This window comes from Garra rufa, chromosome 10 (assembly GCF_049309525.1).
Source record: "Garra rufa chromosome 10, GarRuf1.0, whole genome shotgun sequence".
Classification (NCBI taxonomy): Eukaryota; Metazoa; Chordata; class Actinopteri; order Cypriniformes; family Cyprinidae; genus Garra; species Garra rufa.
Window position 1 is genome coordinate 43,221,404 of NC_133370.1, and position 17,139 is coordinate 43,238,542.

General features: G+C 39.5%; 1 protein-coding gene across 2 annotated transcripts in view; it reads left to right on the forward strand.

The window, feature by feature from the left end:
* pde4bb (phosphodiesterase 4B, cAMP-specific b) overlaps window positions 1–17,139 on the forward strand; it is a 128,145-nt gene that overhangs the window by 95,634 nt on the left and 15,372 nt on the right. For both annotated transcript variants that reach the window (XM_073849893.1, XM_073849894.1), the window contains one exon: window positions 14,573–14,685. In XM_073849893.1, coding sequence (XP_073705994.1) covers window positions 14,573–14,685 — 113 coding nt within the window. The remainder of the gene's footprint in view (window positions 1–14,572; window positions 14,686–17,139) is intronic.

Sequence of the window (17,139 nt, forward strand, 5' to 3'; positions counted from 1 at the left end):
CTGTGGCTGAACTCCAGAAATGCAGTCGGGAGATGGGAGAAAGTTGTAGAAAGTCAACCATCGCTTTATGGTAGAGTTGCCCGACGGAAGCCTCTCGTCAGTGCAAGACACATGAAAGCCTGCATGGAGTTTGCTAAAAAACACCTGAAGGACTCCAAGATGGTGAGAAATAAGATTCTCTGGTCTGATGAGACCAAGATAGAACTTTTTGGCCTTAATTCTAAACGGTTTGTGTGGAGAAAACCAGGCACTGCTCATCACCTGTCCAATACAGTCCCAACAGTGAAGCATGGTGGTGGCAGCATCGTGCTGTGGGGGTGTTTTTCAGCTGCAGGGACAGGACGACTGGTTGTAATCGAGGGAAAGATGAATGCGGCCAAGTACAGGGATATCCTGGACAAAAACCTTCTCTAGAGTGCTCAGGACCTCAGACTGGGCCGAAGGTTTACCTTCCAACAAGACAATGACCCTAAGCACACAGCTAAAAGAATGAAGGAGTGGCTTCACAACAACTCCGTGACTGTTCTTGAATGGCCCAGCCAGAGCCCTGACTTAAACCCAATTGAGCATCTCTGGAGAGACCTAAAAATGGCTGTCCACCAACGTTTACCATCCAACCTGACAGAACTGGAGAGGATCTGCAAGGAGGAAGGGCAGAGGATCCCAAAAATTGTTGCATCTTTCCCAAAAAAACCATGTGATATTTCAGTTTTTCTTTTTTAATAAATCTGCAAAAATGTCAACAATTCTGTGTTTTTCTTTCAATATGGGGTGCTGTGTGTACATTAATGAGGAAAAAAATTAACTTAAATGATTTCAGCAAATGGCTGAAATTTAACAAAGAGTGAAACATTTAAGGGGGTATGAATATTTTCCGTACCCACTGTATATAATAAACACCGTACACGTATATTATGTAAACAAAAAGTTTTATTTTGGATGCGATTAATCACGATTAATTGATTGACAGCACTAAATATAATTTATTAATATGATTGATTATTATTATAAAAATAATTACATTAATGATAATAAATGCTATATGTTAGTATTATTACTAAATTTCAAATACTGGGGTCAATAGAAATTTTGTGTTCATTTAATCAAAAATACAGTCAAAAACGTAATACTGTTTAAAAAACATATAAAACAATAATCTTTGAAATTATGTCAATTTGTATATAATTACATTTAAATTTTGATTTGTATTAATGAAGGTTATGCAAACCACTATGTTGTTCAGATGACTTTGAACATTTTTTTAAGTGTAAGGTGGATGAGTTATCAGTTCAGGACAGATTGTCATGATTATTTTTGTGTGTTGTTAAAGGTGAGATGCATGGTGTGTTAATAGTTTGTCAAGATTTTATCTGCTACTCTACCTGCAGTATTTGAACTGTTTGAACTTTACTACCCTTTACCCTGCATCTCATCAACGAATCTGCATCAAGAGGAAAAGATTTAAATCAGGCTGAACGTAGAATCAAATTAGTTTTGTTTTACTCTAAAATAATTGTTTTTAGTGTTTGTTATAGGGCGTAAATACACTTTTATTTTGGAAAATAATTAAATGAATTATATGAAATATTACTGTGGCATACGTACGTTTGGGAGCCCCTTGCAGAATCTGTGAAAATAATTTGAACAAAATAAGGGAGATCATACAAAATGCATGGTATTGATTATTTACTGACTGAATAAGATATTTTACATTAAATATGTTTAAATATAGTCTAAAAGATAGTCTAAAAAGCTGAAATCATTAAAATAACCCCCTTTAAAAGTTTGGGAACCCTTGTTTTTTAATACAGGTCCTGCAGATTCTTCTGTTTTCCAGCATCTTTTGCATATTTAAACCCTTTCCAGCTGTGACTAATATTCACTGATGCTCCAGAAGGAAACGCGATGCATTAAGAGCCGGGGGGTGAAAACTTTTGAATTTGAAGATCAAGGTAAATTGTACTTAATTTGTCTTCTGGCAAACATCTGTTGCTTCTGAAAGGCAGTACTAAATGTAAATATTTGATAATAAGAAAAATTTGGACATCTTCATCCTGTTCAAAAAAATGAAAATATGATACATTATATGAAAAGATTAAATATATATTTTACATTTTATATTTTTTACAACGTTATTTTAAATTGTAATAATATTTTACAATATTTCCTTAAATACTATCAAATATACACTTAAAATATATAATACTAAAATATTTAAAAAAGTAAAGATTTTAAAATAATAAAAACATTTTAGCAAAAATGTAAGCATTTTAAATGAAACATTTCATTTAAATTACTTTTATTTTAAATTAAATTGTGTAAAATATGACACATGATATAAAAATATTAAGTATATATTTTACATTTTATATTTTTTACAACGTTATTTTAAATTAAATTGTTATATATTTTAGCAAAACATTTTAGCACAAATGTAAGCATTTAAATTAAATATTTTATTTTAAATTACTTTTATTTTAAATTAAATTGTATAAAATATGATAAATAAAATAAAAAAACATATAAATAAAGTATATATTTTATAAAATTTATAAAAAAAAATACAATTTAAATTATGTCATTAAAAATGCTTACCTTATTTTAAAATGTATAAATATATTACTCAGGACAGCACTAAATAAAAAATAACATGCATTTTCTATGATCTCTCTTATTTTGTTTAAATTATTCACATTTTCACAGATTCTACAAGGGGTTCCCAAACTTTTGCATACCACTGTATATATTAGTAGTGTTATTGTTAATATTAAAATCTGGTGTCAGTAAGATTTTTGTGTTCACCATAGCTGCATTTATATGATCAAAAATACAATCAAAACAGTAATACTTTTAAAAAACAGTCAATTTAATCATTTGTGTGACAGTTCAGCTGATTTTTTTATATAACAGTGTTTATATAATTTATTATTCTTTTTTCACAGATGTCAAAATTGCTTCTTTTAATCCTCTGAATATACCAAAATGATCTTTTCCATAATTCTAGGCATCACTAGTTGACATTGGCACTTGCTTGGCTTCATTTAGGTCTCTGAAAGTTGCCCACTCGTTGTTCTCTCTCAAGCTCCCGTGGCGATGACATATTGATGCTGTTATTCGTGTGTATCCATGCCAGGCTTCAGATCTACACACGCCGCTTAAATGGACTCCATATGTGAAACATCTTGAGCGCAGGAGGCTTCTCTAAAATGACCTTATTCATCAGGAGTAATGCACTGTATATCCCTCACAGACGTCAGCAGGATTAATGCAAACCCTTCGCTCGCTTTTACAGCGCTTACGCACATGGCATTCAGAGCTCATTGTTGGATGTGGTCACCTTATTTGTAGATGCTCAGTGATTAACTCATCAATTATACTCTAGGGACTGAATTTATTGAAGCGTTAGCATGCATGCTAATCGATGCATGTGGTATTTCTGCCACATGACCAATCATAGGAGCATGATGAATACCGTCTCAGTAAATCCACAGCAGAAAACCACACTTGCTAAATGTTTTGTTTAAATCAGGACTATTTTCTTGATAGATGTTCAGATTGTTTAGTCTGTTCCTCATCAACTGATTGGTTTAATGCCTTTAAATGTCAATGGTTTGCCTTAAGATATAATGTGAGGCCAGAACAATACTCCAGTTCACGAAGAGAAGCACTTCTAGTAATCTCAGTTCACATACCACCACGTTCCTGACTGTGTCAGAGTGCATTTCATAATGCAGCGTAAGGACATTGCATTGTCAGCATTACCACAGTTTTTTTAAACACGTAAAAAAACAATAACACATTACAAAGGAAGTACACAGGGCCAAGAAGTAAGCATTATATTTCCGTTGTTAAGAGTGCTGTATAGCCACAAGATATAAACATTACATGATACTTGTGTGACAAAATTACACTGAAATTCATTGTTTTTGAAAGAAGTCTCTCCAAAGCTGCATTTATTTAATCAAAATACAGTAAAACACTGCTGTTGTGAAATATTGTAATTTAAACATTTTTTTTATATTTGACTAATTTTAAAATGTATTTTATTCCTGTGATGCAAAGCTGAATTTTCAGCATCATTACTCAACGTGTCACATGATCCTTCAGATATCATTCTGATATGCTGTTTTGCTGTTTAAGAAGTATTTCTATCAGTGTTGAAAGTAGTAGTGCTTTTTAATATTTTGTGAAAAAACTTTATTTAAGGATTCTTTGGTAAATAGAGTTCAAAAGAAAAGCATTTGAAATATTTTCTAACATTATAAATGTTTTTACTGCCACTTCTAATCAATTTAATGCAGCAATTGATTCCTTGCTGAATAAAAGTACATAAAATAATTTGATGTGGAATTTACTTTAATTTCAATTACTAGTTAATTTTACAAATAAATGCAAAGAAACAATGAACACGTTGAATTAAACATTATAATCTTAAGTTTAAAAAGACAGAAATTGTACTTATAGTACTAATAGCATTTATAAAATTTACTCCAATAATCTTTGTTTTATTTATCTTCAAAAAAAGAAAACAAAAATTGCCCCTAAATTTTGGAACAAAAGTGTCTTTTAACTGCACACAATACAGTTGAGGTCAAAAGTTTACATACACCTTGCAGCATCTGCAAAAGTTAATTAGTTTACCAAAATACAAACTGCATGTTATTTTTTATTTAGTACTGACCTGAATAAGATATTTCACATAAAAGATGTTTACATATAGTCCACAAGAGAAAATAAAAGTTGAATTTATAAAAAGTTTACATACACTGATTCTTAATATTGTGTTGTTACCTGAATGATCCATAGCTGTTTTTTTTTAGTAATAGTTGTTCATGAGCCCCTTGTTTGACCTAAACAGTTAAACTGCCCACTGATCTTCAAAAAAATTCTTAAGGTCCCACAATATCTGTGGTTTTTCAGAATTTTTATCTATTTGCACCCTTTTAACAATGACTGTGCGATTTTGAGATCCCTCTTTTTACACTGAGGTCAACTGAGGAACTCAACTATGCAACTATTACAGAAGGTTCAGACACTCACTGATGCTCGAGAAGGAAACACGATGCAATAAGAGAAAACGTCTCAGGTTACGTATGTAACCCTGGTTCCCTGAGGGAACGAGACACTGCGTCATCAACGCTTTGGGGAACGCCATTGGCGGGCCGCACTCTGAACATGTCTACAACCAATGAAATGACGGGAGTGACGTCACCGACGTGGTGACGTCAGCGACCAGGAAGTATAAAGCACGTGCGTTTGATGCCGGCGTCAGCTCTTAGGGAATGAAGCGAGTGCCGTAGGGATGCGGGAATTATGGTCCATGACGCAGTGTCTCGTTCCCTCGAACCAGGGTTACATATACGTAACCTGAGACGTTCCCTTCCGGGAACTCGAACTGCGTCATCAACGCTTTGGGGAACGAGACTACCCACGCCCCCATGATTCCAAATCCCTGCGCAGTGTCTGTCTGCTGCTAGGCCAAGGGAAAGGAACGCGTTGAGTCTCTGGTGCATCACTCCAGAGAAGAAGTTCCCTCTGTCTGGTAACACTAAGGCGCCAGAACAAGAAGGAAACAGTGTCTGGAATACTTACCTGCCAAGACACTGCGATAACTCCGCCTGGGAAACTTGCCAGGACGCGAGTGGTATTACACCTCTGTCTGGGAACCCAACGTGCCAGAACCAGAGGGACTGAATGAACTCGGCCTGGTATACCTGCCAGGACACGAGGGGGATGAGCCATTGTCTAGTGTAACACGGACAAGAGGGCTGTATAGTCCTCGGCCCTCAGGCACACGAGGAGAGCATAGAAAGTGATCCTGGGCCCTCAAGCCCACCAGGAAAATGTTAGTCCTCTACCAGAGTCATGATTAGTCCGGATCCTCAACCGGAGTGAGAGGGAGAAACCCTCCTTGGCCCTCGAGCCCACGAGGAGAGTGATAGATCTCTTCTTGTTCGTCAGCCAGAACAAGAGGTACTCCTCGGCCCTCAGGCACACGAGAAGTCTTAGTCCTTTGTCTGGGAAGAGCCAGAACAAGAGGGACCGAATAAGCCATTGTCTAGTATTCCTACGGACAAGAGGGCAGTAAATACCTCGGCCCTCGGGCACACAAAGAAAAAGGTAGTCCTTTGCCTGGTTCCTTGCCAGAGCAAGAAGGACTCAAGTAGTGTCTGGTGTACCTGCCAGAACACTGAAATGTCTCCGCCTGGGAGTTTGCCAGGACGCGAGTGGTATTACACCTCTGTCTGGGGACCTTACGTGCCAGAACAAGAGGGAGAATATTCCTTGGTCTGGTCATACCAGAACCAGAGGGAGAATGACCTTGGTCTAGTCTTACTAGAACCAGTGGGGAGGATATTCCTCGGCCCTCAGGCACACGAAGAGAACAGTATTCCTTGGTCTGGACGTGCCAGAACCAGAGGGAGCAAATAATCCTTGGTCTAGAAACTACTAGAACCAGAGGGAAGTAAACCTCGGCCCTCAGGCACACGAGGTACATCTCCTGTCTTGAGAGCTGCCAGACCAGGAGGGATGAGACTCTGGGCCTAGCTTGATGCTAGGACATGAGGACTGCGGAGCCAGGAGTGGCTCTGAGATCAAGTTCGTAGAACCTAACGAACGTGAGAGGTGAGGACCAACCCGCCGCACTGCAGATGTCCTGGATCGGGACACCTGCTTTCAGAGCTTTAGAGGCCGAAAGACCTCGAGTAGAATGAGCCTTGACTGCCATCGGGGATGGGAGACCAGAGGACTCGTATGCAGTAGATATAGCATCTACGATCCATCTACCTATGGTGGGTTTAGATGCTGGGCAACCCCTTCTTGGAGGGCCGTAGCAAACCAACAATTGCTCTGTTTTACGCCACAGGGCAGCTCTGTGGACGTATGTGTCAAGTGCTCTTACAGGACACATGTAATTATACTTCCGGTCTTCTTGCTCCACGAATGGAGGAGGGTAAAACGCCTGTAGCGTTATCGGCTGTGGTGTTGAGGTCGGGACCTTCGGAACATACCCAGGTCTTGGGTAAAGGAACGCTTTGGCCAAACCAGGGGCAAAGTCGATATAAGAGGGGGCCACTGAAAGGGCCTGAAGGTCCCCGACTCTCTTCAGAGAAGTCAAAGCAAGAAGCAGCGCTGTCTTGATAGTAAGCATATGATCTGAGATCTCCTCAATGGGTTCGAAGGGAGGCTTACATAAAGCTTCTAACACCACAGCCAAGTCCCACGTGGGGACTCGCGGTCTGACTCGAGGCCTCAACCTGAGTACACCGCGGAGGAAACGTGAAACCAGTGGGTCTCTACCCACTGAGAGGCCACCCAGAGGGGCGTGGTAAGCCGATATAGCCGCCACGTATACCTTCAAGGTGGAGTGGGTAAGCCCTGTGGAAAGCCGAGTCTGCAAGAACTCCAGCACTGTACCAACTGGGCAGTTAACTGGGTCTAAACAGCGTTCATGACACCATGACACGAACAGGTTCCACTTAAGGCTATACAGTTTCCTCGTAGAGGGAGCTCTGGACTGGAGGATGGTCTCAACAACCTCAGTTGAGAGACCAGCCCTTATGAGATGTGCCCCCTCAGGGGCCACACCCATAGTTTCCACATCTCCGGGTGGGGGTGGCAAATTGCGCCCCCGGCCTGGGATAGGAGGTCCCTCCTGACGGGAATCTCCCAGGGAGAGCCGTCTAGGAGGGCAATTATGTCCGAGAACCATACTCGGGCCGGCCAGTACGGGGCTACTAGTAGCAGCCGCACTCCGAACCGGCGTACCCTTTCCAGAACTCCCGGGAGCAGAGCGATCGGGGGAAATGCGTACAGACGAAGCCTCGGCCAAGTCTGTACCATGGCGAGTACCAGAGGGGACATTGCGATGTCTCTCGAGTCGCAAAGAGGTCCACTTGAGCCTGGCCAAACACTCTCCAGATCTGCTTCACTACTTGAGGGTGAAGCATCCATTCCCCAGGTCTCGTCCCCTGTCTCGACAGGACGTCTGCTCTCACATTGAGACGTCCGGGTATATGGACTGCTCTCAATGATTGAAGCCTTCCTTGAGCCCACAGGAGGATCTGGTACGCCAGCTTGTACAAGGGGCGTGAACGCAGACCACCCTGGTGGTTGATATAAAAGACTATCGTGACGTTGTCCGACTGGACCAATACGTGACGGTTTCTTAAGTGGTCGAATCCCATACGACACCCAGATAAGTGGTTCTCTGTAATGGAGATAGCACACTTTTCTTGGCGTTGAGTCTCAACCCCAGTTCTGTCATATGAGCGAGAACAGCACCTTGATGCTGAACCGCTAACTGCTCTGAGCTGGCTAAAATCCGCCAGTCGTCTATGTAGTTGAGTATGCGGATGCCCTGGAGTCGCAACGGAGCCAGTGCAGCATCCACACACTTCGTGAAAGTTCGGGGTGAGAGAGCTAGGCCGAACGGAAGAACCCTGTATTGGTAAGCTTCGCCCCTGAAAGCAAACCTCAGGAACTTCCTGTGTTGAGGAAGGATGGAGACGTGGAAATATGCGTCTTTTAGATCTATCGTGACAAACCAGTCCTCGGACCTGATTTGAGACACGACCTGTTTGATAGTCAACATCTTGAACTTCAGTTTCTTTACTGAGCGGTTCAAGTGTCTGAGATCTAAAATGGGCCGCAGCCCACCATCCTTCTTCGGAACTATGAAGTACCGGCTGTAGAACCCGGACTCTCTGTGCTGAGGAGGGACCACCTCGATGGCCTCCTTCCTCAGAAGGGAGTTTACTTCCTGTTCCATTACCAGACCCTGCTCGGGGCCCACCTCGGTGGGAAATACCCCGCTGAAAGGTGGCGGCGGAGCGCCGAATTGGATAGAATAACCTTTCTCTACAGTACGCAGGACCCATGCAGATACATTCGGCAGTAGTTTCCACGCTGCCAGATAATCTACTAAGGGAACCAGCCTCTCGAGACTGGTTTCTGGATTTATTTGAACAGCTGATTCGGTGGCCTGTAATAGCGAACTGGCAGGAAACACCTGAATCGGCTGTTCTGAAAGTCCCCGTGGGGACGGTGAACTCTCTAGCTCCGCTACGTTTCCGGGCGGAAGGACCAGAGAATGATGTTCGCGGGAGACTGCCGCGCCCTGTAACATAGGCAGGGTTAGCTGACGAATCTCCTGAGGGCCCCGGGGAGAGGCGGCCACCATGTACTGTGGTGAACCACTGACCTCCCCGAGAGGGGCTGCCCTCATTGGCCCTGAGCCACAGCAGTCAGGGCCTTTTAGCCGAGGACCTCTTGGACTGGAGGACGACCCTCAGGTCAGCCCTCTTCCCAGAGGCCCCCGACTTGGAGTGCTGCTTACCCCGACCTCTAGGCTTAGCCGGAGGAGCACGGGTTGCAACACTCCTCTTTTGCGTTTCCCTATATGAGGAGCTAGCACACGGCTGGGGCTGCTCCCGATCAGCCAGAGGAGTAAACACGGCGAGGAAGAAACTTCTGGAATGCCGCCGCCTGCTTGCGGGCCTCCTGGTGCCTGCTGACAACCATGTCAACAGAGTCACCAAAGAGGCCGGTTGGATGCAGGGGGGCGTCCAGAAGCGTGACCCTGTCCTTCTCTTCCTCATTTCGGACAGGGTCAACCACAGATGTCTCTCCGCGGCCACCAAGGCTGACATAGACCGACCCACAGCGCGGGCGGTCTCTTTAGTGGCCCGGAGAGCGAGATCTGCGGTGCGCCTCATCTCTGAGACGCTTACTTCCTCGCCGTCATTCAACTCCTGCAGCAGTAGGCCGCCATGGTGTGTAGGCAAGCCCCAGCCTGACCTGCTGCCGTGTATGCCTTGCCCATCAAGCCTGAAGTAACTCTAAGCGGCTTGGTGGGCAAGGACGGAGCCTTCAAAGATGATGCCTGGCCCGGTGACAGATAGCCCGCGAGCGTCTGTTCAACCGGCGGCATCATCTTATAGCCGCGCTCACTCATCCCAGCCACATTCCCATAATGATCAGTGGCTGAAGAGAATAAGCGGGCTGAATAAGGTTTTCCCCATGATTTGGCGATCTCATCATGCAAATCAGGGAAAAACGGAAGGCTCCGTCTAGGAGGTGTTGACTTAGTCCGCAGGAAGCGTTCATCCAGACGGCTTCTCTGCGGCTCATGTGTTTGCTCAACCGGCCAGTCGATATTTAATTTGGCCACAGCACTAGTCAACACCTCTACTAGCTCCTCATAATGGGGTGAACGGGGGGGCGGTTGAACTGTGTCAAGGCTTTCCACATCAACCTCCTCGGAGGAAGACAGGAGAAGCCTTGATTCGTCCTCTACTGGAGAGGAAGGAACCGCAGTGCGGGCTTCCACATCCAGTAAGAGGTCGCTAGATCCGCCAGGTGAGGAGGGAGATAAGGCTGGGCCCGTCTCCATTCCCTCCAGCAGATCTAGTTGCGAACCCCATGAGTGCAGCTGCCGCTCTGCCTCGGCGGAAGCGGGGCCAGACCCACGGGGAGCGCTGGTGAAAGCCCCCTCCTCAAAGAGGGCTCTCCGGGAGCGAAGCACCCGCAGTGGAAGACGATCACACTGCCTACAGCCAGCCCCCTCGAGGGCTGACTGAGCATGCTCCGCTCCCAAGCAGACTACACATAGGTTGTGTGTATCCCCACCAGCGATGAATCGCTGGCAAGGGGGAGCACACCGCCTATGTGGCTGCTCAACCGCTCTAAACTCTCTCTTTAGTTTTCTTTCCCCTTTTCCTGGCATATTGCTCAAACAAAAGCTGTGCAATTGGCACAAAGAACAGCAATATTCAGGTTGTAAGACAGACACATACACAGAGCGCTCTCGCTGAATGACAAAAGCTGACGCCGGCATCAAACGCACGTGCTCTATACTTCCTGGTCGCTGACGTCACCACGTCGGTGACGTCACTCCCGTCATTTCATTGGTTGTAGACATGTTCAGAGTGCGGCCCGCCAATGGCGTTCCCCAAAGCGTTGATGACGCAGTTCGAGTTCCCGGAAGGGAACTTTTGAACGGAACGAAGATGTGTACATTTTTCGAATTTTGCCTAAATATCTTTTTACATACAGAAGATACTTGTATGGTTCCCAGAAGACAAAATAAGTGAAATTTACCCTGATCTTCAAATTCAAAAAGTTTCCACCCCCTGGCTCATCAAATCCATTGTATTTTATTTTGAAGCATCAGTGAGCGTTTGAACCTTCTGTAATAGTTGCATATGAGTCACTCAGTTGTCCTCAGTGTGAAAAGATGGATCTCAAAATCATGCAGTCATTGTTGGAAGGGGTTCAAATACACAGAAGTGCTGAAAAACCCAAAAATCTGGTCAGTACTAAATAAAATATAACATGCATTTTCTATGATCCCTTATATTTTGGTCAAATAATAAACATTTTGCAGATTCTGCAAGATGTATGTAAACTCTTCACCTCAACTGTAAGTAAAACTGATAACTTTTGAAATGTTAAAGAATGTCAAATCACTGATGACTTTCATTATATGGGCAGAAAAACACCATTTCAAAGTGATGACAGAAGTTTAATCAATCCTGTAAAGGGTTAGTTCACCCCAAAGTGAAAATTCTATCATTAATTTATCACCCTCATGTTGTTCCAAACCTGTAAGACCTTGTTCATCTTCAAAACACAAATTAAGACATTTTTGATGAAATCCAAAAGCTTTCTGATCCTCCATAGACAGCAACGCAAATGCCACGTTCAAGACCCAGAAAGGTAGTAAGGACATCATTAAAAAAGTCCATGTGACGTCAGTGGGCCAACCTTAATTTTATGAAGCTACGCGAATTTGTGCGCAAAGAAATAAAATAATATTGACTTTATTCAACAATTTCTTCTACATGTAATCTGGATTATGGAATCAGATTGCAAACATTTAATACTTGTAATTAGATTATATATTTTAAATACTCATAATCAGATTACAGCTACTTTTAAATCCTAAATAATGTCATGTTTAATGCATTTCGTGATGTTAATAACGAAGAATGGAATATATTTGATTTCCCTTTGTTTTTTTTATAATAGTCTCATTCATATCTATAAACAAGTTACAGGTCATAAGTAATCTAAAAATAATCCAAAAGTAATCAGAATTCATTACCTAACATGAGTAATCTAATTTATTACACAAAAGTTGTGTAATACAGATCCGTGAAGTTTGAACAAGAAAACCCCATGACCTTGTCAGTGCAACATTTTCCAAGGTCAATAAATGTTAATTTAGACACAGCACATCATTCTTTACCCATGCAAAAGCAAAGTTCTTTGTGAAATCTATAGCTGCAGCCCGAGGGCAGACTCCAGCTTGAGCGTCGCACGGAAATCTGCTCCGCGATTTAGCGGCGTCTCAACCTCAGGGGGAAGTGGTTTACTTTGCTTGGCTCCTGTTGAGCTTTGACTGGATGCTGGCCAGCAAGGGGAGTAAAGTTTGCCTCTCGGGTTGCTCCTGCAAACACAGGCCTGGCTTTGATTTCATAGCTCCTTCTCGTTAGCCCTATCGGGGATCAAATGGAGGTGGTGGGGGGTGTTGCGAGTCGTGATCTCTCAATAAATATAAATGCTGATACCACCTTGGAAAAGCCTCATGTCTACTAAAAGATCAAAGTTAACGCTCAATGTGAGGGTGGTGGAGTCATTCAGACTGACGAATGCATTGCAGACCCTTTCTGCAGGATTTGTAGCGGACCTGATTCATTCCTCTCGGCTTTAGGCCTTTTAAATGTTGTCTTGTCAACTCTTTGTCCAGCAGCCTGTCTTTATTGTAACTGGTAGGCTATATTTTCAATTTATTAAATTAGGCAAAATTAAATATTTACTTTTCATAGATCTTTTCAGGGGATTTTTTTTTTTCAGCCACCAAAATTATTATTTATAAAGAGCATTAAACCTACCTAGGGACAGTTTTATTTTATCTTTTTATTACTTTGATAATTAAGTATCACTCAACACTAAAAATACAGTTCTATAATTCTCATTACACTAATGCTAAAAATACTTAATTTATTTTTCATAATGGTACAAATATCTTCTTTTTTTTTTTTTTTTTTACAGATTTTTTAAAGGTTCATACTTTATACCTGTCTAGGATTTTTTTTTCAACCCCAAAAATGATTATGTATAAATAACATTAAAACTACTTAGGGCTAGTTTTATTTTATTTTAATTCATTCTTTTTTTTAGTTTAGTTTATTTAATTTTATTTAATTTTTTTATTTAATTTTATTACTTTCATAATTAAGTACATTTTCACTCAATACCAAAATATACAATTCTCATTCTGCAAAAAATTATTTTATTTTCATAATGTTAAAATAGTATTTATTTATTTATTTTTCACAGATCTTTGAAGATTCATACTTTATACCCAAAATGATTATGTATAAAGAACATTAAACCTACTTAGGGCCAGTTTTTATTTAATTTCTTTTTTTTATTATTTTTTCTATTTTATTACTTTCATAATTAATACAATTTTTTCTCAATACCAAAATAATTCTATAATTCTCATTATATTAATGCTAACAAATAATTATTTTATTTTCATAATGTTATAGTATTATAGTATAGTGTTATAGTGTGTTTTTCACAGATCTTTTCAAAGTTCATAATTTATGAATTAAAATGTTTTGTTTTGTTTTGTTTTATTTTATTTATTTATTTAATAATTAAGTAAATTTTTCCTCAATACCAAAATGCAGATCTATAATTCTCATTACTCTAATGCTAAAAACTAATCGTTGAACATATATTTATTATATGAATATTATGCTAAAAGTAGAGTAGTATATTTATTATATTGTTATTTTATTTAAATAATATTAATTTTTACATTTTATAATTAATAGTATATTCATATTGTCAATAAATATATAGAATTTAAAAGTCAAAATAATAGTGTATTTTGAATATTAAAGCCCTTTTTAACTTATTCACTAATTTATTCATTCTTTCTTTCACTGCAACATAACAATCTGAGAATCAGCATTGAAAAAAAAAAGAAATTTACAAAAATAAAAACTCAAAACTAGACATGTGATAATTAATTAAAAACTTTTTTCATTTTCTTGTTGTTTTGGGTTAAAATTTGACCTTAATGTGTTTTTTAGATGAGATTCATCCATCAAGATAATTTACTAACAAGATAATTGAGCATTAATCATTCTATCCCCAATTTGGTTTCAATTAACTACATTCTCAGGCGACAGAAGAGCAGAGAAATAGGCAATAAGTTTTGGAGTCCCTCCCACTAAGCTCCCCTGGGTCTGAGGCTCATTGACACATCAGCACAAGACGATGTTAGCAGAGAGAGAGAGAGAGAGAGTGTCAGACAGACTGCACAGTAGGTGAGTTTGGAGACCGAGCTAGTGACACAATGGAAAGGACTATGAAGCGAGCAGTGAGCTATTAATCCAGCTACTATCAGTGCAGAATGACTAGATCAGCAGCACTCAGCCCACCATGAAAGATCACTGCTCCTCTATCTGCACCGCTCCCGCCGGACCACATTTTCTGGCCATGCAGCAGAGGCTGGATCCTGAATACATATCCGTGTGTCTCTTACCAGATGAATCCTACCAGAAGCTGGCCGTGGAGACCATGGAGGAGCTAGACTGGTGCCTGGACCAGCTGGAGACCATCCAGACGTACCGCTCCGTCAGTGACATGGCCTCCAACAAGGTGAGATGGCAGCTTGTATACTCCCACTTCACCTCCAAATTGCTGGAAACAGCAGGACATCTTTATGCATGTTTTCATGGAAATTCAATTTTCAAATTTTAACATCTCCATTAAGAACTTTTAACATCTATGGAGTCTTTCAGTTGCACAAAAGTTCTTTTCTTTTACTAAGAAAATGGTTCTTTTAGGAACTGTTTATTTGGGGCAACCAAAAATGGTTCTTCTATGGCTTTTCTGCAAAACCGCTCTTTTGGAAGTTTCATTTTTATGAATGTACTGCTTGTTTGAGTCTTCCGTTCATGTCAGCAGAGTAGTTTTTAATGCTTTCCACATTTGTCTGTCATTTCAAAGTTTAATAAGTCAAATGTTTTGTTGGAATATTAATGAGATGCAATGAGGAGGATTTGGTACTTTCTTGTGGCATTCTGCAATGTGACCCTGGAACACAAAACCAATCTTAAGTAGCACAGGTATATTTGTAGCAATAGCCAAAAATACATTGCATGGGTCAAAATTATCGATTTTTCTTTTATGCCAAAAATCATTAGGACATTAAGTAATGATCATGTTCCATGGAGATACTTTGTAAATTTCCTACAGTAAATATATCAAAACTTAATTTTTAATTAGTAATATGCATTGCTAAAGACTTCTTTGGACAACTTTAAAGGCGATTTTTTCAATATTTGATTTTTTTGCACCCTCAGATTCTAGATTTTCAAATAGCTGTATCTCGGTCAAATATTGTCCTATCCTAACAAACCATACATCAATGGGAAGTTTATTTATTCAGCTTTTCTAAATTTTAATTTAAAAAATTTACCCTAATGACTGATTTAGTGGTCCAGGGTCACAAATCATCATTCACTCATCCTCATGTCATTGCAAACTTAAAAGAAGATATTTAGAAGAATGTTTGCAGTCAAACAGCTTTGGTTCCCATTGACTTCTATTGTATTTTTTGTCCATGGGTCAAAGACGAAAAAGGAATTAAGCATAAAAAACAATAAGTGTAATACTGCTTTAAAACTGTTGATTTTCCAAAAAAAAAAATATTAAAAAGTTTTCTATTTAATTTAATTGCATTTAAAATTGCATTTGTGTTTTTGTTTTTCTGAGCAAAAAAATAAATATCATACATTTTTCCCTAATTTAACAGTCTTATCAGGCATATTTACAACAAAAATCAATTTATGATATATTAAAAGACAATTTCTTTCACCCCAAATACTAATTAGTTGTAATTCTACATTTTTTAAATTTGCCACTATCCAAGGTTTTGCCCATTTGTCATAAGAATTTTTTACTTGTTTAAAACACAATAAAATGTAATATTCTCCCTTATTCTTTTATATATTTTAATATGCACAAGTCAGAATAAGCATGTTGTTTAAATTTTTACATAAATATTGTGTTACACTGAACAATGTATCATTATTTCAACTAAATTTTGACATTTTATTCTCCAGAGTTCCATCTATGGACATAAAATCACTTTTGTAAATTTCTTTTGATGTGGACATCTTAACGTCTTTGACCCCCATACAATGTAAGTCTATGGAAACCGGAACTGTGTAGTTATCAACATTCTTCAAAATATCTTCATATGTGTCCAGCAGAAAAAAGAAATTCGTACAGGTTTGCAATGATGTGAGGGTGAGTATATTATGACAGAATTGTCCTTTAAACTATCACTTTAAGTATCTTTTATGATGTTCTGTCTGGTATTCAGGTAGTTTTTAGTTGCTTAGACAATGTCTGAACATTTTAGTCATCTTTGTGCCAGAGTCTGCTGGTATTGGTTAGTCACAGCTCTCAGATGCAGTGTTGAATCCTGGATTTTTTAGTGTTGATACATGAATGTGGATGTGGTCTGCAAGGTTAATACATGGAACGTCATTCAAGAAGAGTTGTTGATTTGAGATCTACAGATATTGACACATTTACACTACCAGTCAAAAGTTTTTAATGTTTTGAAAAAGTCTCTTCTGCTCACCAAGCCTGCATTTATTTGCAAAAGCAGTAATATTGTGAAATATTTTTGCTTTTTAAAATAACTGCGTTCTATTTGAATATATTTTAAAATGTAATTTATTCCTGTGATCAAAGCTACATTTTCAGCATCATTACTCCAGTCTTCAGTGTCACATGATCCTTCAGAAATCATTCTTATATGCTGATTTGCTGTTCAAGAAACATTTATTATTATTATTAGTAGTAGTAGTAGTAGTAGTAGTAGTAGTAGTAGTAGTATCAATATTTAAAACAGTCGTGGACATTTTTTCAGGATTCTTTGATGAAAAGAAAAATCCAAAGATTTATCTAAAATATAAAGATTTTGTAACATTATACACTATACCATATATATTATTTTTTTTATTATTTTTTATTTTAGAAAGAAATGATAAAAATCAATACCTTTATTTAGCAAGGATGCTTTAAATTGATCAAAAG